At 40.0% G+C, this 26,145-nt stretch overlaps 1 protein-coding gene across 5 annotated transcripts in view; it reads left to right on the plus strand.

Moving 5' to 3' along the window:
• Sorcs1 (sortilin related VPS10 domain containing receptor 1) overlaps positions 1–23,376 on the plus strand; it is a 486,223-nt gene extending 462,847 nt beyond the window's left edge. Inside the window, exons 25-27 of one of the 5 annotated variants that reach the window (XM_050145543.1) lie at positions 13,073–13,178; positions 13,293–13,453; positions 22,484–23,376. In XM_050145543.1, coding sequence (XP_050001500.1) covers positions 13,073–13,178; positions 13,293–13,453; positions 22,484–22,584 — 368 coding nt within the window. In that variant the 3' untranslated portion in view covers positions 22,585–23,376. Of the gene's footprint in view, positions 1–13,072; positions 13,179–13,292; positions 13,454–14,821; positions 18,454–22,483 lie in introns of those variants that run through there. The other 4 variants (XM_050145567.1, XM_050145551.1, XM_050145559.1 and 1 more) reach the window with 4 other exon arrangements.
• Positions 23,377–26,145: the final 2,769 nt, after the last annotated feature.

Here is a 26,145-nt window from a genome sequence, read left to right on the forward strand (position 1 = left end):
ACAAAGATCTAGCTATATTTCTCCAGTTTCTCTATTCTAGGGGCCATCTATGTTTTGATCCTCTACTTTTTCACACATACTTTCTCTCAGTTATTATGTGTGCCAGCTTTTCATTTCACCTGTCATATTATACTTTAATATGTATCACATTATTTTGGTAAGTTTGACACGCAGCAATACAGCACTCAAGAGGTGGCCAGGAGAATCAAGGCAAGCCTGGTTAGTTAGAGATCCTATCTCAAATAAAAGAAGAATAGAAAAAGGAGTGAGTAGGTGGGTGGACTTTTTTTGAGAACTAATTTCAAATTAATACCAAGTTGAAAAGTGGGTAGTTAGATATTTGAGGCTGATGTAGCCCATGCATTAGCCATGAGAGACTAATGCAGCAAGGACGTCCTAAGATATATGTGGATCCATAGCTCACATGGGAGCTTCAGTCTTAATAACTATGAGAAATTCATGCCACTGGAGTGACCAGGACCAATACCAAGTTGAAGACAACGGAGAATTCCCTCCATTTCATGCTTAGAATTCTTCACAGATGAGTGTTTGGGAACAGGAGTTATGTTTCTGGGAGGAAACGCTAGCAGAAAGAATAGATGTCATTAAAAGTCCACATAACTATCATATTTGAAAGACAGATAATGTATTAAAGATGTGTATGACTCATCAAGATTGCCACGACAAGAAAAAGATACAGCTGTAGGCAGGGCAGGAGGGAAAAGCACTTAAATGGGGCAGCTTAATGAGAAAGAAAATCCTTGTCTTCCCATCGTTGTGGCTGTTTACTTTCCTTCCTACTAGACTCGTCACTAATGTCTTCTGCAAGTCCAATTGCAAACACTCTATCTGCCAGCATTATGAAGTTTCTGTCACGAATGACTCAGCAGCTATATTGATGTAGACTTAATGTGGAACATTAGTTTCTGTGCAGGATGAAAATGACCAAGACTAAAAGAATAAGTGAACTTCAAAATGCTGTCTGTTCACCTAAGAGTATAGAACTGGCCATATTCCTAGGAACAGACATTCTGGGATGGACTTTTGTAATAACATGAACAGACAAACATGAGTGTCAAGAATGACACTTAAATAATTATGATGATGAAGTATCAGTTTCTTACTTGACATCGATCCTGGCAAAGCTCTTGCTACCTTATTTAGAAAAATAAAAACAGCTATTTGAACACCAGTGCATTGGACCACATATCTACCAAACAGAGTAGAGGGTAATTTCCTTTCATGCAAGCAAAACAGGGCACATTAGATGAAGGGTGGGTGGATTGTGGAGCTTGCAGTCGTGATTTCTAAACTGAAATTAGCATATTCATATATGAGGGAAGAAGATTGTTTGCTGCCTGTATGGCATTTTAGTTCCCATTCTCTTCTCATCCTCTCATATCCCTTACAGGAAGGGAAAACCCCCTTGTAAAGGACCACTGTCTGCAGCATTTCACGTCCCTAAGCAGGACTAGGGAAACCTGCACAGGGACCACTATCGCACACTGCTGCCTCCATTAATTGCTTGGCAGATGTTCACCAGCCTCCTTTTTAAGATGTTCAAGCCGGAGTACGTTGCTGGTGAGAGGCAGTGCATGGTTTGGTTATCCTCCCAGGGAAATGAACTGTCTCCTTTCAGGAATTTACTAGCCTTATTTTGCTCTTCACATTCACTGCCCTGGTTGCTTTCAGGGGAGCATAAGAAAAGCATTTGCAGGAATCTGGGTGCCATTAGAGACTGGATTTTGCTTATCTCCTCCTGTATTCTCTCTTTGGGAATTCATTAATTTCTGTAGCTACGCCAAGCTAAACTTTGAGCGCAGTGTTTATTTTGTTCATAGTCTTTCCTGTGCTTTTTGGAAACTGATTTCTCTTGAGGGTCTAGCCACATCTGACAGATACATTTCTAGAACTCTCTTTGCAGAAACAAGAGATACGGCATTATGTAAGAACAGGAAGAAGTAAAGAACGTTTGTTAGGAAGGTGGAACCAAGGTCACAACTTGAACAAATACTTTTGGCTTTTAGAACATTGGTCAACATATAGGGGCTAGAACCTACCAGAAACTCAGAACAAAGTACACAAACCAGCAACATTTGGAATTTGAACCAAGTGGGACTTTGTTCATACTAACCACCCATGCCGCACACCGCACCCCTGTGTCTGCTCTGTGCGCTGGCACCCTGTTACTGAGCATCGGGCAAAGGGCTGGAGGCTGAGAGACAGACTGACAAATGCAGCTCCAAACGCTGGTTCCGAAAGCCCCTCTTAATTAACACCATGTAGACTTAAATACACTGTAGTTAATGGCAAACAGGTGATCCTCTGATCCTCTAACTAGGTACAGCTTCTAGTAACTTATATTAGAAGGCTCTAGGAGGGAAAAGCAACTGAAGGCCAGGACTCATTAATCCCAACATCACCCCCCTTTTCATAAAACAGAAGACCCTCCTGTCTTAGTTCATCTCAAAAGAATAAACCCTTACCTGTCTTTGGGAGGCCCCTTCCCTGTCTTAGGCTGGTCCTCTTCTGTAGATGATGCCCATCTACAGAGGAGTCTTCATTGTTGGTGCAGTATTTACAACCAAACCTTACTGGCTAACAGGGTCAGAAGGACTTGCTAAGTGACCATATGCTGTATTTTCATGGGTTGTCTGATCTTACACAGAATTCAGAAATGAATGCCCATGGCAACAGGCATTGATTGCCAGCAATAGGGTCCCTAATCACCACTGGACCCAGACTCCCATTTGGGCTATGGTATTCAACCATCTCTTTGGCTAAACAGTTACAATCTGGTGTGCTAATTGTAAGATTTAAGAGCTATTCAAGTAACCATTGAGTTGTTTCACCACATAAGAGGCATTAGCAATATTAACAGATGTCACACAAATGGAATGATAAAAGTGTGAACAAGACATTTGTTGTACTAGCCATAAGCCCACCTGCTTCTACAATAGGGCAGTCTCTTGATTTAAATTCAAAAGTCCAAATTTAATGTGGACGCTCAGGGCATTCTGAGTCTGTAGAGCATTGTTGACTTGTCTCGCCAGTTTATCCACGGTGTCCCACACCAACAATGTTTGTGCCGTTGCCAGTCCTGCAACCATGGCTGCAGCAGCAGACACCGCGACGAGAGCAATCACTGCAGCTGTCTCTCCAGAATCTCGTTTCTCTTGATAAAGGGTCATGTCAGTCTGCTTAGTCTTTTTGGTAATTGGCAGTGGTATGATGGCTGGTACCCGGACAAACAAAGCAGCACTGGAGTGGTCATCCCAGCAGTAGCTCAGGCCACAGTTCTGAAAGAACAATCAAGAATATTTTTCCCCCAAAGGTGCTATTCCATAATAACAAAAAGGAAAATAAAAAGGAAAGAAAACTAAAGTAGTGCCTGGGCTCTCAAAGAAATATTTGAGTAGGGGCTTATGCCACTTTGCAGCAACAAATTATGTTTTATAAAAAATTTAGGGGGGAGATGTTGGGATTAATGAGTCCTGGCCTTCAGTTGCTTTTCCCTCCTAGAACCTTCTAATATAAGTTACTAGAAGCTGTGCCTAGTTAGAGGATCAGAGGATCACCCGTTGACCATTATTAACTGCAGTGTATTTAAGTCTACATGGTGTTAATAAAGATGGGCTTTCTGAACCAGAGTTAGGAGCTGCGTGTTGTCAGTCTATCTCTGCGTCTGTGTCTCAACCTCCAGCCACTTGCCTGAAGCTCGGTAACTGGGTGCCAGCACACAGAGCGCAGACACAGGGGACGCAGTGCGCGGCACACCCACCCCCAACTTCATCAACATTCTACATTCCTTAATCTATTTGTATTTTAAGGCGTAGCTATATGTCCACACGTGCATACCATCTTTACAGAAGCATTCGCCTCATTACTACCTCCATGTCTGAACTTGTTTTTTCCTAAATCTCTATATGATGTTGGTGATTATGGCTATCTTTACCCTCATTTTCCTCACACACACTGATTTCTTATGAGTAGGGTTCTTAATGTTGTTACATTGTTGCTATTACCCACCAGAGAACTTCAATTGCCCAACTAACTTTACTTTTACAAATAATCGGGTACATAATACATAACATGTAGAAATATACATATATATCTACAACCAATCTCCATGACCACTTTAGTGAACACCTGGCTATTTTATCCAATAGGCAACTAAAGAAAACCCATATTTCTCTATTTTTATTCTATATTGCGGAAGTGATAATAAATACTTATTTGTACAACGAGAAAGAACAGTTATAAGGAAAATAATGTCCATGTTCCTTGAAGTTCTGTGTCTCAGGAAAAGAGAAGCAAAAAAGGAGGGCAGGGGAGGTAATAGTCTGGTATTGAATAAAGTATAACTTATTGCCCCTTGTTTAGTGCTCTGTGTTGTATACTTTAGAGTCAGGATTTCATTGTAAGGAGTGTTTGCTGGCCACTTACAAAGGTCCAAGGGCTGATGCCAACCATGTGATTTCAATTGGTTACTATTAAAGAATAAGCCTGAACCATTAACTAAAAGTCTGTTAAGGACATTTTTTGTTGTTCTTGTTTGCTTGTTTTCATTGCTAACTTGGAATGAACTCAGGAACAGTATCTCTTTCAGATTTATCATTTTCTTCCTCCAACCCTTCTATCTTCTATGCCTCATTTGACAATAATGCCTTTCAATTTATGACTCCTGAGGAGGATATGAGACATAGTAAGACCCTTATTCCTTCTACTCTGGATAGAGCTGAACCACAAATACTCATAAGGATAGGCAGTAAGACAAAGAGACTAAGGGGACATTCTGGCAGGCATATTCCATTTGAGAACACAATCCCAAATACTAATATAAATAAATAATTTAAAACTATTCATATTTCACCAGATTAGTTTATTGTGTAAATAAACTGAAATTTGAATAATGGATCCCTTAGAGGAGCTGAAGTTGACGGGTTCTTCAGAACGTTTGGGTAAATAAAACCATCTTTCACAGGTGGAAAACTGATCTCCAAGCCAAGGAAGGAGATCTTTGCTCCAAATCACCTGATCCCCAACCTGATCCATTGAACTTAAACTAAGAAATACCATGAAATAGAGAATAGAGGGATTCATTGTATAGAGTGAGAAGTCATATGGGGGACCCAAGAGACTGCTGATCAAGATCTTACTTTTGGATCAATATCTTCAAATCATGCTTATAGACCCAGCCCCCTTAGAAGTCTCCAGCACACTGTAGAAATCATTCCATGAGCAAAAATCCTTCTGCAATGAGAGACGGTACAGGACACTCTTCTCCAGCATTAAGTCCGATTTGCAGCTCTGGGCATTCACTAAAACAGAGAGGGGCTTGCGACACTAACATAGTAATAAACATTAAAATCTAATTCCCTGGCGTAGGTAGAGGCAGCCCTAATAGTCGGAATGAGCAGATAACAGTGAAAGAAAGCAGGTAATAAGTGAAACATACCTCCAAATACAGGATAGAGTTTATCCATAATCAAGATAAGTGGCTAAGGGCAGCCAAGAGGTGTGGCTGGGAAGCCATTGGAAAATGATTAAGATGTGAGCTAGAATCTCAGTGGCAAAGGGAATTGGATTGCTGGGAGCTTTAAGAGAGTTAAGCAAATGATACTATCTACTTGCAATTCATGTGCTAATATAAGCAGAAAAATTCTACATCCACCTTTCACTATTTCCACCTATATTTCAGAGAGGCAAGGTTTTGCTCTTAGTTTTCCTGTAGGTCCTTGGTCTCTTACAGTTTAGAGCACAGTTGATTAAAATTAAAATGGTAAAAAGCTAACACTTTTGCAAAGGAAGAGTCTCAAAGCTTATATTGAATGAAAGCATAAAACATACACACTGAGAATATTGTTCCTATCCCTTCTTATCCATTAATGCTTTTTTCAAGAAGCTACATTTAGGAAAATTGTCCTTTGTCAAGGGCATGTGTGGGTTTTGTAATAAAACTGTTCTCTTGGCCTCTGTGCTGTTGCCAACTGATTTAACTTCTTTTGTAGGTACAATAAAAAGATATCAGAGGCACATTAGAGGATTGGTATTTCCAGACCTCAGTCACTAACACTGGATGGGTTAAAAGTGAAAGGCGGGGGTGGGGACGAAAGCACAGCTTTCGGGCTCATCATGACACTAAGTGAATTCTGCTCCCCAGCTTCATCTTGGTGAAGATGCTTTCTATGTGAGGTAGCAGAAGCCCCAGGTGGGATGTTGTCGAAACGACAATGTAATCGAAGCCAAAGTATAATCGATGCAGATGCCAAATAGTTGCTGTGGAGCACTCAACTGTGAAGTGAAATAAATTGTTGCAATAACATTTTCCATTTAGAGGCAAAATCAGCGCTAGTGAAGTTCTTCACAGTCAATAAATTTATTCGCCTCTTTACTCTTTGGTCACCCAGTTATTATTTACAAGTAAGTCATTTATGAGTAAAGCCATGATTTTTAATTTCCTTCTGTTTTCCTAAAATTAAATATATTTTATCTTTAAATAATCACATTGTATCAGAGTAGCTTTTAACAGACATGAAATTATTGTGGTACTATAATAAATAATAACAGGTGCCAAGAGATAATAATATTTTTCCCTCCAATGTGATTAAATGACTGTAACACCTTCATATACATACATATATGAATAATATATACACATACATACATACACTCATACCAAAGATGAAATATCATCTCAGTTTGCAATAGGTTTGTGATCAGTTCTTTTAAGAAGGCAGTCTGCCCTTCAGTTAGCCAAGTGATTTCCTGGCATGCACAGGGCCATGTCTGGACTTAATCTCAGCATGTAAACCAGGTTGGGTGACATACACCAGTAGTCCCAGCGCTCAGAATATGGAAGCAGGATCACTGTCATGAACCCCATGTTGAGGGCCATCTGTCACGGTTCCACGTTGAGTTGACATTGGTCAGGTTTCAGCCTCCATGATTTCGTATGTTCCAGGGTAGGGGTATGTGGATTAGAAATGTTAGGCAGAAAAAACAGAGATGAGATACAATAGAAATAGACAGAGACACGGGATAGAGTTGGGAGGGCAACCCTGTGAATACTGAATGTGCTCCTGTTTATTTCTCATAGACTTTGTATGCTCCAATCCAAAGGGGAGGGGGAAGGCAAAAGGCCTCTCTACCAAAATGCAAGGAACAAATAAAGTGATCATCTTCTCAGATACCCAAGGCATCAAGTAACCACACCCTAGGCTGGAACATTGTTGAAATAGGAGCTGCAGGGCTGCATTCCCAGCACCCCAGCCGCCTGCTAGCTTATGCCCGAAATAACAACACACAAACTGTATTCTGTTAAACACTGCTTGGCCCGGCTAGTTCCAGCTTCTTATTGGCTAGCTCTTACATATTGTTCTAACCCATTTCTAATAATGTGTGTAAGCACCCCAAGGTGCGCTTACCGGGAAGATTCTAGCCTATGTCCATCTTGGGTTGGAGCTTCATCGCGTGTGCCTCAGAGAGCAGAGCTATCAGGAGAGCTGAGCATGGCGTCTCTGCTCCAGAGAGCAGAGCTGTCGAGTCCCTCCTGCAAGACTGGATACCTTTCATACATGGATGTGTGTCAAGAATCCCAAGGTGGGGGAATGCCAGGGTCCAAACTGACCTACGTGAGAAATTTTTCGTCTTTCATAACTCTCTCTGAGGGATCTCCCTTCAGCAATATGGGGATATTAATATGACAGCTCACAGCGTTGGCCGTATCTGCAGTGCCAGATGCCACCACAGTTAGTTCCATCTCCTCTGACCTTCACAGCTTTACCACAGCAAAGATTATTTTCTCTGGACTTTTTCTTACTATTTATTCTTTGCGTGGTTGACATCATGCATCCCCATCCCCTTAGTTTCTCCGTCCCTTCGTAGCCACTCTCTGCCCTTGCAAGCTCCTACAGTTGTCACTTGAATTTTTTTAGAAGAATTGAAGCTTCCACTATTTCAGTTATCCCAGAATGGTAGGCCTAGAATCTGGTTCTACAGAGAGTATATCAAATACTGAACCCCGCAGGCAGATGGATGGTTCTAGAAAACTTCATATTGAGTGAGGTAACCCAGACCCAGAAAGACAAATATTATATGTACTCACTCATAAGTGACTTTTAGACATAAAGAAAAGAAAACCAGCCTACAATTCATAATCCTAGAGAACCTAGACAACATTGAAGACCCTAAGAGAGACATACATTGATCTAATCTACATGGGAAGTACAAAAAAAAAAAACAAAAACAAAAAAANAAAAACAAAAAAAACAAAAAAAAAAAAACAAGATCTTCTGAGTAAACTGGGACCATGGGGACCTTGGGAGAGGGTTGAAGTGGAGGGGGGAGGAAGAGAGGGTAGCAAAGAAAATGCATAGCTCAATAAAATAAATAAAAATGTTACAAAAGATCTTAGACATCTAGTTATCTAATCTGCATACCCATCAGGCATCACGATGTAATTTGAAGAACAGAAAAACTTGAAGCTGAAATTTCTCAAAGACATCTTTAAGGTTAGCCTCATGGCATATTCATACTGATACTGGTGTGATCCCCAGCCTTTCTTGCCTAGAACCATGGCAGAGACAATGCCACAGTACGATTGTGAAAATGTGACCTGGATACACTGACTCAACAAATGTGTTCCAAACTGACTTCTAAGATACTGTGTCAAGTCAGCATCTCAGACATGGCAGAGGAAAAGTAACTGAATCAATTATCAGGTACCTGGCTGCACATGATGTCCATATTCAGACTGAGACTAACAGTGTGGTGCAGGCTCGGGGAATTCACTCGGTCAGAGAAGGACTTGCCTTGCAAGCATGAGGATGTGAGTTCCAACTCCAGGGCCCACATCTAAGAGAGAAAGAAAGCAGGCTGGCCAGATACAGGGGTGGTACTTGTAATTTCAGCCTTGGAGAGGAAGACAGACAGATGGCCAGTGAGCCCAGACAAACCTTGCAAGTACCAGGCCAGTGAGCAGAACCCGAGGAACTGGCTCTTTGATCTTTACACACATGCCATGCCCATGTACCCACACAAGCACACAAAACTGTAATGCAAAATTGTTCTGTCCCTACCTCAACATAGGTTAACATAAAGTCGGTCGCTGGTGTCTATTTTGTGTATTATCTTTTGTTAATAAAGATTTTATTGAGGATATTAAAAAAAAATACTGAACCCAACTCTGGAGTTCTGATTTGACTTGCACATACATAGCTGGGACTGTTTATTTAGCATTTCCTATATGTCTTTCACCCTTTTATGGAAGTGGTAATATTTCTATTACTATAATCAGCTCAGACCCATGTGAATAGAATACAGTAATTCAAAGCATAGCCTACTTCCTCACAGGGTTTTAGAAATGGTGTATGAGCAGAGGTGTGGGGTGTCCAATTACCTGGAGCAATGCCTGTATCCATGTTGTACACTGTGCATTTGTAATGGCAAAAGCCTTCTAGGCGCCTTTCTTCCTCACAGCTACCTTGCTGAAGCTGCAACGGAAGAGGGATTAATTTATGCTAATTCCACACAACAAGCTGAAATCCATTTATCAGCAGTTTCCATTCCTTAGCAATGCATACAAACACACCTAAACGTGGGGGAAATTAAGATAGGTGGCCGCTGCTGCTGTATGGAGCAGTAATAGACCCCCTTTATATGCAGGCAGAGATCAGCAAGCATAAGCCAGCCACGGAACACTGAGGACAGCGCCACTCACTCTCCCCACTGCTGTTGGCTGTGCTGATCTCCTGTCTCTGAGAAATGGCTAAGAGATGCAGACCTGGAATGTCTAATGGATCGTACATTGTAGATCCCAAAATGCAGAAACTAATGCTCTCCAAAGAATGTGATGATTTCCCAAAAGTATTAATGCTGCTTCATTAAGAATGATCATCTGAGTGTGAATGATGTCAGGTTGGAAAATTCAACCCAGAAAAGAGGAAAGCAGTAGATCAGAGATGGAAGCAAAGATAAGTTCAATTGTGTCTGTGTGTGCACACACATGTGCATGTGTGTTCCCCTTCATATGTGTAGGAACACAGTTAAGGTAATTTCCTCTTAATTATTTTCCATGCATTTCAAAGTTTGTGCCAGGCATAGTGGTGTGCACCCTTAATCCCTGGACTCAGAGAGTAGACAGAGGCAGGCAGAGCTCTTTGAGTTAAGGACTAGCCTGGTCTGCATAGTAAATTTTAGGATAGCCAAGGCTTTATAGAGACCCTGTTTCAAGAGAAAAAATAGCAACAACAAACTTAAAATGTTATCCCTTCAAGTAATCTTTGTGGTTTTCTTAACTGTTCCTCACTTCCATTCTGCTTGTGCTACAGGGGCCTTCTGATTGGTATTAGTATTAGTATTTTAACTTCAGTAATGCCTGTGACTGTCCTCATCGTCTGTGGTTCCTCTGGACTTCATTTGTTCACTGAAAATTAATGGTTTACATCAGAGACCTTTTACATTATACCCTCATTCCTTTCGTATGATAACAATACTGTGTAACTAATAATGACGGGGAAGGGGAAGCAGAGTTATTTCAAAACAATGCAGTGGTTGAGCTTGAGGGAATTGTGTGTAAATACAAAGATAACAAGATTGGTTTGGAGAGGACAGTTGTTCTAAACATGATCTATCTGTCTATCCATGACCCATCCCTTTGCATACACAAGTATGTGTCACCAAAGTTTAAAAGTCGATGATCCAGTCTGGTCCAGAGAGGAAGTTACAAGATAGACTCCAAAGCTACACAGAGAAACCCAGACTTGAAAAACAAATATAAAAAAGTGTATGATCTAGGAATCTAGGAACCTAAGGACTCCTTTTAAAGCATAATATATTAACTCATGTCACTTTTTGAAATTTTTTATATGCTATCTGTTACCTTTGGCTTAACCTCCTTCCTGAAAAAAATGTACTTTCTAGTTTCTGGTCCTTTACATCAGGTGGGGTATATAGAATTGTATTTGTGTGTGTTTGAATGGCTCAGACTGAAGTCTTCTTTCTTCTGCTAACTAGTTGAAGTCCTGTATGGCATTTAGCACTGAACACCTAACTGCTTTTGTTTGTTTCATGCGGTCGATAGCCCTTGCCTTCCATCTGTGAAAAATAGTCAAGATAATATTTGTAACAATGGAATGTGTTCTTTGCTCCTGTGATATTCTACTGATAGCAGCATGCACGCAGATCTGTTTCTGGGCTTTGTTAATGGCACCAAGAGCTTCATTTTCTTAGTTTAAATATGAAGCACCTTGGATCCGGTGTTCCACTGCACTGAGGTTGCCTAATCAGCTCACACACAAGGACATTCATTGCATAAAGTTGCTAGACTTACAGCAGAGACAGAACAAACGGGTTCCTTATACTCAGTGCCTGCTAAGAGCTGATCCTCCTGCATAAATTAAGTCATTTTCCTGAGAAGAAAGCTTAGATTTTTACTTTGTACTAACTTTATTCTCGTATGAAATATGCTTTCTAATAGTAGCTGAAATATAATCTTGCAAAAACCAGACAGAGCTGATGCAATCATGGCTATTGCCTGAGACCATTAATATTGTAGTCATTTGCTTCTGAACTTTTCTGTTTGGATGACCAGAGCATCACCCTCTTGGCTCTCAACAGAGAAAAGTCATAGAAAGGGCGCTTAAAGGTCACCTGCATTTCTGGGCATTGGGCTTTGCTTAAATGGATGGAAGGTAAAGGTCACGGTCCATGCTTCTGCAAGTTTCGGGTGGATTGTTTTCAGGTTTGAGGTGTACCACATTTGCCAATTGTCAGTTCTTGACATGGTAAACGTTAATTGAAAACAGTCTTTACAAGTGCAAGAAGCTTGACCTTGAGGATGAGCGTTGGAGTTGGGGAGTGATGTTTCACAGAAGTGCCTTAGAAAGAAAACTCAGAGACAGAACCTCAAGTGTGCAGATATTTCAGCTTTGTCTGTGAGGAAGTTCATATATGAAGTGCTGGAGTTTTTGGGGTAGGTTGCCACAAATTTTAGACATTATTGGGCCCATCACATGACATTCCTTTCCTCCGGAATCAGGGTGTTGACCTTCTTAAGCATTCACTGAGTTTCCTGGGTGCAAAATAAAACGTTAGCATGCTTCATAGCTTTCCAGTTCTTTGTCTTGCTTCTGCCAAGGTAGAGATATGACTAAGTCATATTTCTCTCTCTCTCTCTCTCTCTCTCTCTCTCTCTCTCTCTCTCTCTCTCTCTCTCACACACACACACACACACACACACCTCCCTCCTATTTATGGTTTGACTGTCCTTTGACTGTCCTTAGTTGGTAAAATTTGCATATAATACATATAAACCATACAAAAGAATAATATTAAAAGTAGAAATGCAGACTATTTCTGACTTAAAATAGCTTCCCATGTTTCTAACTTATAATAACATGGAAATGTACCCATAGAACCCTTCTGCTTCTCCTTTTAATATACTACTCAGTAAATTACATAAAACATTGAATGTTTTATTACAGACTAAGGTTTTTTTTTTTTTTTAAGATGATTTTACCCAACCAAGTGTTTGCTCAGGTAGGGGCTCTGAGCACAACAAAAGTGGGCTTCACTGAGCTATATGGAGTAGGTTCCGTGCTTGATAGTTTGTTCTTACCGTGGCTTTTTATCAGGATGTAAACTCATCAGTAACACGTGTTCGTTAATTAATTATAATGACAGCAGCAGTGCTAGAATGACAGGAAATGCTTATAAAGAGATTGATTGGTAGATATAACAACTCAGTCCTCAAAGACATCCAGTCGGCTATGTGCTATTATTCTTTAGCTACATTAGACAAATTAAGATGAAGCAAACTGTCCAAGTCTAGAGAGTAGATGTTTGGTTGAACAGAGCTAGGACCTCTTCTGTTTTCCCTTGATCCACTGTAGGGCTTAGACAGACAGGTTGGAACATTTTCAGGATGGGGGGGCACACTCAGATGCATGCATAGCTGTGGTCCAGTGACCTGTATATCCCAGTGGTTTTCCAGGACCTACCAATATTGTGTGTGAGCCATATGGACCTTCTCAAGACTCTGCTCATGTTTGTACTTTGTATGTTCCCCCAGCCCCCCTGGTGGACCTCACTCCAACCCACAGCGGATCTGCCATGCTGATGTTGCTCTCGGTCGTGTTTGTGGGTCTGGCTGTATTCGTCATCTACAAGTTTAAAAGGTGTGTGCTCCCCTGTCCATCCCCTGCCCCCAACCTCTCCCCTCTCTCTGACAGGTTCAGAAGCAATACATCACCTCTGGAACAGAGCGGTGATACTTTCTATTAATGTTTTAGGAAGATTCCGGGGATTAATGTTTATGCCCAGATGCAAAATGAGAAAGAACAGGAGCTGATCAGTCCAGTCAGTCACACTGAAAGCAGGCCCAGTGTCCCTCACCCTGACCTCAGGTGGCCTGGCCAGCTTGTAGATGAGAAGGTGGAATCACAGCACCTAGGTAAATGATGCCCAGTGGTTATCAGCTTCGCAGGCTGAGTAGTCCACACTAACCCACCTTCTAACCTCTTTTTGGCTTCACATAACCACTTTTTTTCTGTTCTAACACTTGTGAGAGAAACAGCTAAAACACCCCTTTCTTGCTCTTTTGAAGCTTTTTTACTCTCCTTTAAATTTCCCTCCTTAAAAAAAAAACAGAAAAAAGAAAATCAGTTTCTAAAACTCTAAGCTTCAAAGTATATTAGCAATGAGCATCTAGTCTTTCACTACTGCTATTGAAGGAGGAAAAGCTGCAGTGGCTGGGGGAGGTGGGGAGAAAGGCAAGCAGGAAGCAAGTTGTGCACAAACCCGCAGTCTCTTCTATGGATAGCTCTAAGACCAGACTGTTTTAAAAATAGCAGAAGAGCCCAACAAAAGAATATTGGTTAACCTGACAGTTAGGAAGGGATTTTGGTATTTTGTTCTGTTTTTGGTCCAGTGGCTATCTTGAAACTATTACCCATATGAAAACCAAGAACAAGGAGGGGAGAGCAGTTTGTAGAATACTTAGAATTTGGGGATGTTAAGAGACCAGTTGGAGAATTAGGCTAGAGAGGTGCCTTTCTCTGTGATAACTACAAGCTTTGGCATTGGATGGCAATGCTGCTCTGTCTCCCTGGGGCCAAAGCATGGGAGTCTGACACCTAGCTGGAGGAAAGCCTACAGCTCAGCTGGTAAATCTTACTGTGTATTACAGAAGATGTTCTTGAGGAACTAAGACAAATTCATGGGACCGTCATGGCCGATCCCTCTTCTTCCTTGGGTCCCACTGTCTATGGCTGACTAAGATGGGGAAATTCCAGCATAGTTCTTCAGGCTAAAGTCATGAGGCCAGATCACCTAGCATGCCTTCAGAGACAAAATTTTTAATCTGCTACTTGGGAACAAATGAGTTTAAATGGATATGAGAAAGGCTGTGGCTGTAATGGGGAAGTTTCAATGCAATGAATAGCACCAGCCAGAGATAATAATAACAATGGCAGCCACATCTGCTGTCCAATTTTCACAGTTCATTTTCTTTCATTTGGTGGAGACAGGGTAATAAAAAGACACAATAGCATTGGGTTAAGAAGTACAAAAGCTTTTCTGTCTGACTGTCCAGTGTAACATCACCTACTCTGCCTATCCTCTTCCAAAGCATCCCAAATGCTGCATGATCTAGGGGGTCGTTTGGTCCTCTGTCTCCATTTCTGTGGTGTGAATCACAGTAGCTGCTTATTAAAGTGACAGTTCCTCCTTTGCTAGCCACATCTCGCACACATTGCAGTCTCTGATTCCTTTCTATTTCCAGTGTCATTAAATGAGTTAAGTGTTACACGTTTTCTCTTAGGAGAGTAGCTTTACCCTCCCCTCCCTCCCCTTCTTCTCAACCTGGTGACTCATCTCTCCGATTGCAAAGATCAAGACAAGCCACTCCACCTTCATCGCCAAAGCGGGGATCTGCTGGGGCACAATTTGCAATCTAAGGAAAACCCCCAAAGACTACAGGAGACCTGCTGATCAGAAAGAATTGCGCTCTTGTCAAGTACATCACCCTTCCTGACCACTAACTTTATGTTTCTTTTTTTCTTCTGTTGTTGTTTCCTATTTTGCCAGGAAGTATTTCCATAGTTGCTGAGAATCAAAGCACAAAAGAAATCCCTACCTATGTAAATGTTTGAGTGGAAGACGCCAGTAAAACAAACAAAAATAAAATAAAAACAATCAAAATCTAAACTAACAAATAAACACTCACTGCATCGGAAATTTTAAATCCTTCAGACACAGACAACAAGGGTTTTTAGCTTTAAGCTTGTGCATGTGGACAATACCTTGAGAACACGTTCGGAGGGGTGGTCTACAGGTGCTCTATTTTAATGGAAAACACTCCCCTCCCCTTCTTTCTCTTTTCTGATCGGTCGTGTTTGTAGAAAATTCATAACATATATAGGCCAAGGAAATCTGCATGTATTTTTGGAAATATTCTTGGCTCTAGATTTCACAGCTATTTTAGCCCTACAGGCTGATGGTGGATTAGCCATCTCCAGCCTTTTCACAAGACACAAAGACGCGCACAGGAGTTTGAAACCCTGAGCTGCTCCTCTGTTTTACTTGTTGGTATTTTTCCTCTCTAAGTTAGTGTTAGAGGCTCTGTTGGTCAACGGTGACCTCAGGCTGATTTCTTTTCATTCTCTGTGGCCGCAGGAACAAAGATCCTTCATAAAGATCCATATCCATATAGGCAGGTTCAGTAGAAGGGAGGCTGGGAAGCAGAGCATATCAGAAATGGACCTCTGTTTCCTGCTCAGCTTTTCTCCTTGCCCCAAGTAATGTAAAAAAAAAAAAAGTGGGAAATTTTTTCCAGTACATACTTGTTATTCTGTTTGTTTGCTGTGTGTGGACATGTTTCTCTTGATGACTCTCAATTTTTTTCTTTTTATCCCCCATTATCTTTCAACAGCTCTCATGTTTTCTCTTCAAATGTGTTGCTAGATTTTGGACATTAAACCTGTTAATTCCAAACACTGGCCTAGCCGATGCCAACCCTGGCGCCTTCTCTCACAGGTCTTCATCCTATCAATCTTCTACACTCCCACGCATGCCAGCTTCCCTCACTCTGGCCAGGCTGCTGCAACCTGCCCAGCTGGCTTCAGTTACATTTCCCCTTTTTCTCTTCCTCTAGAATCTTCTTTTGCCAAATACCTCTGTCTTTCCCACCTGGAAACATATACTTGTGTGTGAAAGAGTTGATACACGCAAAGCAACCCAAATCTGCCCATATACTTTGGAAAGTAAAACATATGAACAGTGATGGTTTTCTGTGCATTAACAAAAATCTTATGTGGTCTGAATCTAGAAGATTCTCATGGGAAATGTTTTTGAATGTGTGACTATATTGCAGGGTACTATGTTCTATGATAGTTGCTGTTATCTGATATTTCCTCTCTAGAATAACCATGTTTATAAAATAAAGCTGATTTTTTTAACCAGAAGGAGAAGTAGGTTAATGGACTTACTACATAAAAATATTGAAAAAAAAAGATAAAAAAAAATCAACCAGTCTTCTCTTTTGTCTGGATGAGGCTTTGGCAGTTTAAGATGATCTCACTGATTTCATGTGTGCAATTTTGATCTTCAACTGCCATGGTATTTATAAAGAAAAAAATAAGTCAATATAAAAGAGGAATATCTGCTGACAGAAAAGTAAGGTTCACAAACCTCAGGGCCTTAAAAAAAAAGAAAAAAAATCAGTTTCCTAAGAGAAATCACGAAAGAAGACTCCCAGAAAGGAGTAGAGCGTATGCCCCAAGGAGGTCTTTTCATATGACTGAAGCCTCCTTATTTCTCTGCATTAGACAGAGACTGCTCTTAAGTAAGGATGAAAGACATTGTAGTAAACCACTTTTAGAACCCAGCCTCTTTCTTGGCTGTGTCCCAAAGCCAACAACAGAGGATTGGCAAGGACCCTGGTGTATCCCAGTGATCAGTATGATTTCTACCCTTGTGTGACCGGTTCAGTGATCACATGACCCCTGCACATGTATGGCCGAGGAAAGGGGAGAGTAGAAAAACTGTTGTCAGAGGTGATTCAAGCAGAAAGCTTTATGGTAGAAGATGTCCGTGTGATTGGGGCAGTAAATTACGCCTGGGGACAAATCAGCCCTCAACCTGCCAGGTTTCCTATCTCATAGGAAAAGTCTTCATTGATTCTCTTCAATTGGAGTCTTCCATATTTAGTCTGGAAGACAAAGTATTTGAAAACCAAATCACATTCATTCAAACCAGCACAGGGAATCCTCGGAGTTGCAGTTCAAATTATTCTAACTAGAAATTTATTATTGAAAAATGGAGACCACTCTTGATTTAGTAAAGTGCCTTGCCTAGAATAGTATTGTGAAACATATTTCCTGGTGAAATGAAGGTGAGTGAATGAAGAGGCACAAGGAAGAAGGGGCTGTCAATTTTCATCTAAAATAGAGACGGGCACGAGATACCTGGCATCCTGTAAAGTGACTGAAGCGGCCAGTGATAGATTCAGCCTCTCCTTGTGTGCCTCTCCTCAAAGTCCCCTCCCTCCTGTAGGTAACTGGTGAGGCAAGGAGACCTCATAGTTCCTGTAACCTGGCCTCGTGGTTCTCAAAGTGTAAGGCTTAGGATGACAGTATCACTGTCACCAATACTTGTTTGAAATGTGGACTCAAACCAGGCTAAAACACACTCTGCTATGTTGGAAATTTGAACGGATCGATAGTATCGGTTTCTGCTTATGGGTCAGGTGCCCCAACAATCTGTTTCCACAAGCCATTCAGGTGATTATGATACACACTCAAGTTTGAGAACTCCCATACCAGGTCTTGCTGTAAAATCCCAAGGAGAAAGTAACATTGAGAACCTACAAGTGGGAGGGGCCCAAGTGCCTATCTCTCACTAATAGCAGCTGCAAGTACACTGAGGAGTCTGGTGAACTCAAGGCCAAAGGAGTGTGGAAGGAATGCGTAGGAAGTAAGATTCCAGGCAAGCTAAAAAAAAAAAAAAAAAAAAAAAAAAAGGATACTGCAACATTGCTTAAAAGCCCAGAGGGCAAACTGTGCACGATGTACCCTGAACTACCCACCAACATTTCCCCTTTGCCTTATTCCTGATTGGATTCACTGTCCAAATTGCAGAGGTTTGCTTTGATTTTCTTTTCCAGAAGTTCCAAACAGCAACATTGAAAGCAATGGGGTGCTTGGCAGCTGTTCTGTGTTGCCCAGGATTCCAACTAAGCACTGAAACCCCTCATTTGCCAACTTATTTTTATAGGAAGCCAATTTAAAAATAAAATGAAAGTTTTCTTATAGTATTGGAACTACTTCTAATTTTAAATGACTTTTTGATGTATTTTTTTGTTAAATACTATGTAGTGTAATGTATAATTGCTCTTGTTTATTGCTTTTACAATCATATTTATTAAACAGATAATGTCTCTAAAGTCTTGACCTCAATGTGTTTATTTACTGTCAAAACATGGTCTAGATATTTTAATATAAAAATGATGTAGTTATAAGACTTCATAAATGCTAATTGTCTGAGTACATCATTAACTGTGTACCCTTGAGTTTTTTACTCACAATGTGCTCTGTTCCCTGAACTCTATTTTCCATCCCAGTTGACTGTACAATGTCTGTTACTTTATTCAAGTACAATGTTGCATTTAAAGATCACCCCAAAGTGGTTACTTTGGAATGAGCAATATGTCTATGGCTATTAGTTCAAATGTGCATGCTATTAATAAGGAGCAAAACTATTTTTTTTTTTCGAGACCGGGTTTCTCCGTAACTTTTTTTGGTTCCTGTCCTGGAACTAGCTCTTCTAGACCAGGCTGGCCTTGATCTCCCAGAGATCTGCCTGCCTCTGCCTCCCGAGTGCTGGGATTAAAGGCGTGCGCCACCACTGCTCGGCAGCAAAACTATTTTTTAAGAAAAACCTTATGGTTACAGAAGGACAAAACATGAATGCAATGAAATGGAACTTGGGTCATGTTCAGGGGTCCGTCGGTAGACAGAAAGAACTTCGCACTGCGAACTGGAGAAGGAGCTTCTGCATCTGGCTGTGCAGCTGTGCGACCTTGAGCAAATTTGCTCCCACAAACACAAACTGCAGTGTCTTCCTGCATATAGGAGGAGAAGGATGACCCCTTCTAGTTTTGTCATTCTTTGTGGGGGAGTCATTTCCAAAAGAGGGCTTTAGGTGGTTTGAAATTAGTGGAAATAAAAATGTGGAATAGATACAAATATTTTCATTCATGTGGCTTGCCCACATAATTGAAATTTCATTGGACATATGTTGTTCCTCATATTGGGTCTACAAACACTAAACCACCCTTTGCCTTCCCAAAGGTCTATTGGGGTTAGAATGTCACTGCTAATTAACCCAGTTTCAGAATGAGAATCCTGACTGTTTTTTAGCCTGCCTTTAACTTCACAAATTAAGTACTCTGATCATTCGATCTTTTCCAGGCCAGAAAGTATGCTGTTCTGTCTTAACAGAGCAGGCTATCTTTTATGTCAGTCAGGTGGGGTCAAAAAACAATGTCCCTAGGTAATTCATACAGAAGTGATTAAACATGAGATTTGTTGCTTAGATAACAAAAGAGCCAATTTGCCAACAAAGAGCACATAAGCCTCAAGAGGAAGCCTGGAATTTTGTAAAGCTGGAGGGAAAAAGGTATTTCCAGAGTTCTTGGGCTGGGACAACTTACTGAAGCTGAGGACACAGCATCTACATCTGGCCAGAACTCAATCCATGGAGAAGGCACAACCCAGGCCAGTGATGCTGCCGTTGTGGGCACCAGAGTCTATGAGATGCCAATTAATGAGACAGAGAGTAGAAAAGGAAGTGTAGAGAATGAGTTTGAAAGAACAGACTAGTAAGGGGAACAACCAAGATCAAATGGAGAGAGCTCTCCTGTCCCACACACAGGTTAATCGGATATGCCCTTCTCTGACTTGTTTGTCACGTGTACATGTTTAGATGGTTGATGTAGTGTCTAAGTGAATGTGTCCTGTTATACTTTTCTTCCCAAATCCTATGCTCATTTAGGCAAGGATCTATATTTTAGCTTATTCTTTACATTCCTTCATCATCGACCACTGGACATTGCCATTAGGGGGCACTAGATAGATGTTTGATGAAACTCAAACCCCGACTTTTAGCTTAGCATTGTCAGTAAGTCCATTTTATTCAGCACTGATCTCTGAGGTGGCTTCACTGGGCAAACCTAACACGGCCAGCACCTCTAATTACATGTCCAATTGCTATTTGTCAAGAACCAACACCTCCCTGCCCTTCCTCCCTGCTAGTGCTCAAACTGCTGTGTTCAAAGAGCTATTCTTAGACATTAATTTAAGGAAAATAATTGCTGTTTAGAAAAAAAAAAGGAAGGAAAAATACTAGCTGGAAAGTAGGATAAAAATCAAAGTCCTAATTTTGGTTTCTGAATCATCAATAATTTCTCTGCTTCTTTTCTATGGAAATAATAGAAATGGTGTTTGAAAAAAAATCATGTTTGGGACAGGCAAGGTAAATTTAGAGGGTAGAGATGTTTGTGCATAGTCTAAAAATGACCTGAACTACTCAATCCAGATCCCACAAGGTGGCAGAAGTGAACTGACTCCCAAGAGTGGTCCTCTTACCTCTATATGTTCATCCTGGTGTGCATGCACTTGCACACACATACACACATACACAATTAACTGATTAAGAAAGAAAAATGAATATTTAAAGAAAAAATGCATATTTGGATGTTGCTTTCATAATAAAAGAATCAAAAAATGATTCCAGGTAAAAGGATTGCAGGAAAATGGCTATTATAAATGTGACATACACGGAGAGGAATCTATGGTGTATATATATATATATACGTATATATATATATATATATATATATAAATTCAATATATATGAATTGATCTGTATGTGAAAACATAGTTATAGGCAATGAAACACAACTGCCAATAAGGCAGATATTTTATAACTGCCTTCATAAAATATGCATGCTAATGGGATACTAAAGAACTGAATAATTCACTATAACATAGGCTGCTATTTTACATAAACGATAGTTTCAAGACACTGAGGTGTAAAAATAAAGCATCATAGGAATTGGAATGATAGGGACAGGAATAAGGAAGAGGGTAGTTTGTCTTCAGCAGCAACAATGTCTAGATGTCCAGGGAATGTTTCTCTTGGATCTGAAAGGCTGGAAACTAGACAATCTGTTTGGAGACAAAGTGCATTGCCTGTTTTCAAAGTTAACCTTGGGATTGCATCAATCAGAAAACAAATCCAATTAGGAATGCTTATGGGAAAATAGACTTCTTGTGATCAAGAAGCAAGTGTATTTAAATAAAAGAAGAATTGCCACACTTTGCAATACAGCACAATAAAAGTCCCCCAACTCAGAGAGCATCACAAGGAAAGCCCGGCAAACAACTTCACATACTTCATGCCTGGAAGCTCAAAACAGATGAAAACCATAATTAATAGGTATCAACCACACTAAAATGGGAGGGCAGATTGATTTTTTTGTTTGTTTCGTTTTACACAAAATAACACCATAGAATAGTGCAGTTGATAGTTTGAAAGTAATTTGAACTGGCTTTCGTGCTGAGGCAGGAGGATCACCACTTGCCTTAGCTACTTAAAGATGCCATCCCAAAAGCAAAACAAAGAGGAAGTATCTGAATATAGTAGTTGAAAGAAGAGGTCCTTTCTGGAAGGGAAGGGGAAAGATAAAACAATAAGACAGCCCTCACAGCTATCATCATTTCAGTCTGGGGCCCCCAGATAAGCATGGCATCATAGCCCACTTCCCAGCACCCGGAAGCAACACACAGTTTACAGATTTCACAGCAATACACATTTGACAACCTGACTCTGCTCCCAGGAATGCTAAACTATCATTAAAGCAGCATTACTGAGGGTTATGTGAAGCCAGCATTTGAGGTTCTCTGTGACAAGACAAGTGAAGGGTTTTAAAGGTAGGCACACACTTCCAGATATAAAAACGTCATGAGCTGGGCAGTGGTGGCTTGGGAGGCAGAGGCAGGTGTATCTCTGTGATTTCGAGACCAGCCTGGTCTACAAGAGCTAGTTCCAGGACAGGCTCCAAAACCACAGAGGAACCTTGTCTCGAAAAAGCAAAAAAAAAAAAAAAAAAAAAAAAAAAAAAAAAAAAAAAAAAAAAAAAAAAAAAAAANAAAAAAAAAAAAAAAAAAAAAAAAAAAAAAAAAAAAAAAAAAAAAAAAAAAAAAAAAAAAAAAAAAAAAAAAAAAAAAAAAAAAAGTCATGAGCAACACTAATGTATTTAGATATGTGACTCTGTATGTACCTGCTTAAAAGCTTTAAATAATGTTAACAACAGCTTTTAGGTATAGAAGAAAAGACTTAATGAGTGCATATAAACTAATTAAAGGCATCATGACAGAACTGTATTTAACATAGATGATTTCCATTAAAATTATTTTTCTAGAGGCTGGAGAGATGGCTCAGCAGTTAAGAACATTGGCTGCTCTTGCAGAGGATCCGGGTTCAGTTCTCAGCACCAACAAGGTGGCTCACAAGCATCCGTAACTCCAGTTCCAAGAGATCCGGCATCCTCTTCTGACCTCCACAGGCACCAGGAACACACGTGGTGCACAGATGTACATCCAGGCAAAACATCCATACACATAAAATAAAAATAGAATTATTTTTCCTAAGTAGAGGCATAAGAAAATTTTGTGAGATGTGAAGAGCAGAATTTAAAATGTTTCAGGATGAAATAATAGTTTGTACAGAAACCACGGGGCGAGGACCTCAGTGATAGAGGTGTACTTGCCTAACACGCAGTGCCCTGGATTCAGTCACCAGTACCTGCCACAAAATGTGAATATGTACACACATGTAAATAAGTAAGACTGAATAAAAATCTAAAAAATCGTATATTACCCCTTGTTATTTCTAATTTCTAAGACCATGGATGGTTTAATTCATTCCCTTTGTCTTTGAAATGAACATGTAGTCAGTTTGCATACACCTGGACTAAATGTACTTTAAATCAGGTATGAAAGACATTATTATAAGGAACTCTATATGCCTATTTAGTAATATAATTGTAAGCTGTATATAAAGTTCCTAGGAGCATCACAATTATTGAAGTATGTGATTATTATCTTTAAGAACTAAAAATTAAACAACTCTGAATGTCATTTTTATCACTTGAAATTCATACTGAGATGAGACTATACTATGCTGTTTTCGTATCTGTAATCCATGAACTTTCTGAATATATTTTATTCATTTTAATTAAATTTTTAGGTTATCACAGAGAGCAATGCGTTTCACATTGACATTTTCTTACACATGTGTCATTATTTTTTACAATCATTTGTTTCCTCACCAACTCCAATAAACTTTCCAAGGTTCAAAATACTTAAAATGTATAATCTTACTACCCATGTGCACACACACATACATATTTATATATGATCTAGATAACAAATTTTATAGCATAAAGGTATAATAACTAGATTAAAGAAAATTTTATAGCATGTTGGCAGATATAAGTGCACACTTCTACATTATTTATGTATGTTCACACATATGTAAAAGTTAACTCATGTGTTATCAATGAAAAGAAGGGACAGTGATCCGTTATGGGTCATAAACACGCAGGAAGATGTGCTATGATGACCTAGACCTATTGTTTGCACTGTTTTGTCCATCCCAAACCAATTCATTTTGAAGACTGTCATTCTTCAGCCACAATAATAAGCTCCAATAATAGGAAAAAATGCAGGCAGATTTACTCTAAGTTGAGTGTGGAAGTTGTTGCTCATGCCCGCCACCTCACTTTTCGTAGTCATCTTGTTGATTTTCGAACAAGCAACTGTTTCCTTTAGCCTGTTTCAGGCACTAAAATGGATGTCAACAGTACTTAGTTGTACCAATGTGCTTATAGCACTTCCCATACCAGGGTACACATACAGACTTGACAAGTGGCTGGGACTGGCCTAGTCCAGTGAGTATTGAAGAACTCTGGAGAGGAAGTTTTCATTGGCCGGTGCCAAAGCACAAAGGCAGTACTGACAGAAGTTGACTTAATTATCAGTGGAATCACATATGCAAATGAGGGTGGGGATGTGCTAGGACAATAAGCTCTCAGCCTCCAGATTTTTCTATTGAAAATAAAGAGAATAAACACAGAAGTAAAATGAAGAAATTGTGAATGGTGAATACAATAATAGTAGAGCAACTCTTATTTTTAAAAATGGTATATATCATTGTGTACTCGTTATGCTATTCAATTATTATAAGGACTTCAAGGGAGAGCGGCTGTTTTCTCTTTTGTTAAGTGGAGTTCAGAAAGCAGGAAGGACTCACTGTGATCATTGTCACAGAAATGAATTCCCCAGGGGTCCTGCTCCCATCAGGGCTCAGCTGTGTGCTCCATTAAACCGAGCTGTTCAAAACCATGCAAATCATTTTCCACCTTCTTCATGTGCCACATTTCACAGGGCTCAAAAGGAAAGCAGACACAGTTGTCCTCAGCAATGTGCCAGACCAAGTTTCTGTCTGGAAGAGCGCCCAGAAAAGATTGAATTCACCCTTCTCTTCTTCAGATCATTGCTGCTGCTGGAAATTTAATGGATCTTGTGAAGGGCTATGCCTACATAGCCTCTGAACATCCGGAGAAGAGGGAGGGTAGATGTAATCTCCCCCACCTCTCTTCCTTATTCCCTCCCTCTATTCCTTCTCCTTAACTAGCAAGCACAATGGGACTGGGTGTAATTTTTTTTTTTCCCAAAGAAATAACCAAGAGAACTACTGAGAGACAAAGAAGGGGAGAAAATTTTGTTCACTAATTGTTTGTACTTCCAAAGGCTATCTAGTACATCATGTATTTACAAATTTCCTATAAATATCATTCCTTCATTTTATCCTCTAGAATTTATATAAAAACAATCCAAAGTGTTTATGACGTGATTCAAGAAAATGCAAATTGTTTAATAAAATCAGGGTCCAAAAAGCCATCAGAAAGTAGAGTTAAAAGCTGTGGTCTGGTGGATACTTACCAGGTTAAAAAATAGATGGGGATATTTGATTAAAATATGCAAATATTGAGGTAGATGTCTTCATTTAAAAATGAGGGACTTAACACTAGAAACTTTAACCACATTTCAAAGATTACAGAATCTTTTCAAAATATGGTACAGTATTTATACAAGGGAAAAAGTTATCATTCTTCTGAAAGTGGCATCAAATTCTTTGCTATCCTTTCCTGCTGAGTTACACAAATAAAGAATTATTCCATTTGACCTGCCTTGACATGAAACACAGGAGAGGTGGGCCATCTAAGCTCTCCAGAAAGAAACAATTGGTATTACTTCTGTCTTCAGGAATTAAGTGGATATACAGGAAGTCTGTTGCAAATACCAACACTAAGTAATTTGACACTTAATAGGTCGTACCACATATCACACACACACACAAATGCACACACGCACACACAAAATTATCTTTACTTACTAGAGATAATTACATTAGTCTGACATTCATGTTCATGCAAGATGGCCTCATTGTGGGGTAAGACTTTCCCACTTTTGTTTTGCACATGGAGTAGAAATTTTCCTTCAAGAACTCAGTATTAATTCTTGTGGTTTTGTTGCATGTGAACACTTTTGATTAAGCATTTTTGTGTTTATTTGACTTTGTTCTGTTTTGTGTGTGTATTTAAAATATTAATAAATATTTTATTTTTCTTTGGACATTTCATACACACACACTTGTTGAAGGAGCTGCGGTTTGCATTCCTGCTGCCCTGCTCCCAGCCGCCTGGCTAGCTTATGCCCCGAAATAACAACACACAAACTGTATTCATTTAAACACTGCCTGGCCCATTTCTATTCATGTGTGTAGCACCGAGGCGCACTTACCGGGAAGATTCTAGCCTATGTCTATCCTGGGTTGGAGCTTCATTGGGTCTGCCCCAGAGAGGAGAGCTATTGAGTCCGAGCTCACTTCCTCTTCCTCCCAGCATTCTGTCTGTTTACTCTGCCTACCTAATTTTCTGTCCTATTAGGGCCAAGGCAGTTTCTTTATTTAACCAATGCAATGACCTTCCTCCATCACACACACACACACACACACACG

This window comes from Alexandromys fortis, unplaced genomic scaffold (assembly GCF_014885135.2).
Source record: "Alexandromys fortis isolate MF-2015 unplaced genomic scaffold, M_Fortis_MF-2015_v1.1 scaffold_16, whole genome shotgun sequence".
NCBI classification, from domain to species: domain Eukaryota; kingdom Metazoa; phylum Chordata; class Mammalia; order Rodentia; family Cricetidae; genus Alexandromys; species Alexandromys fortis.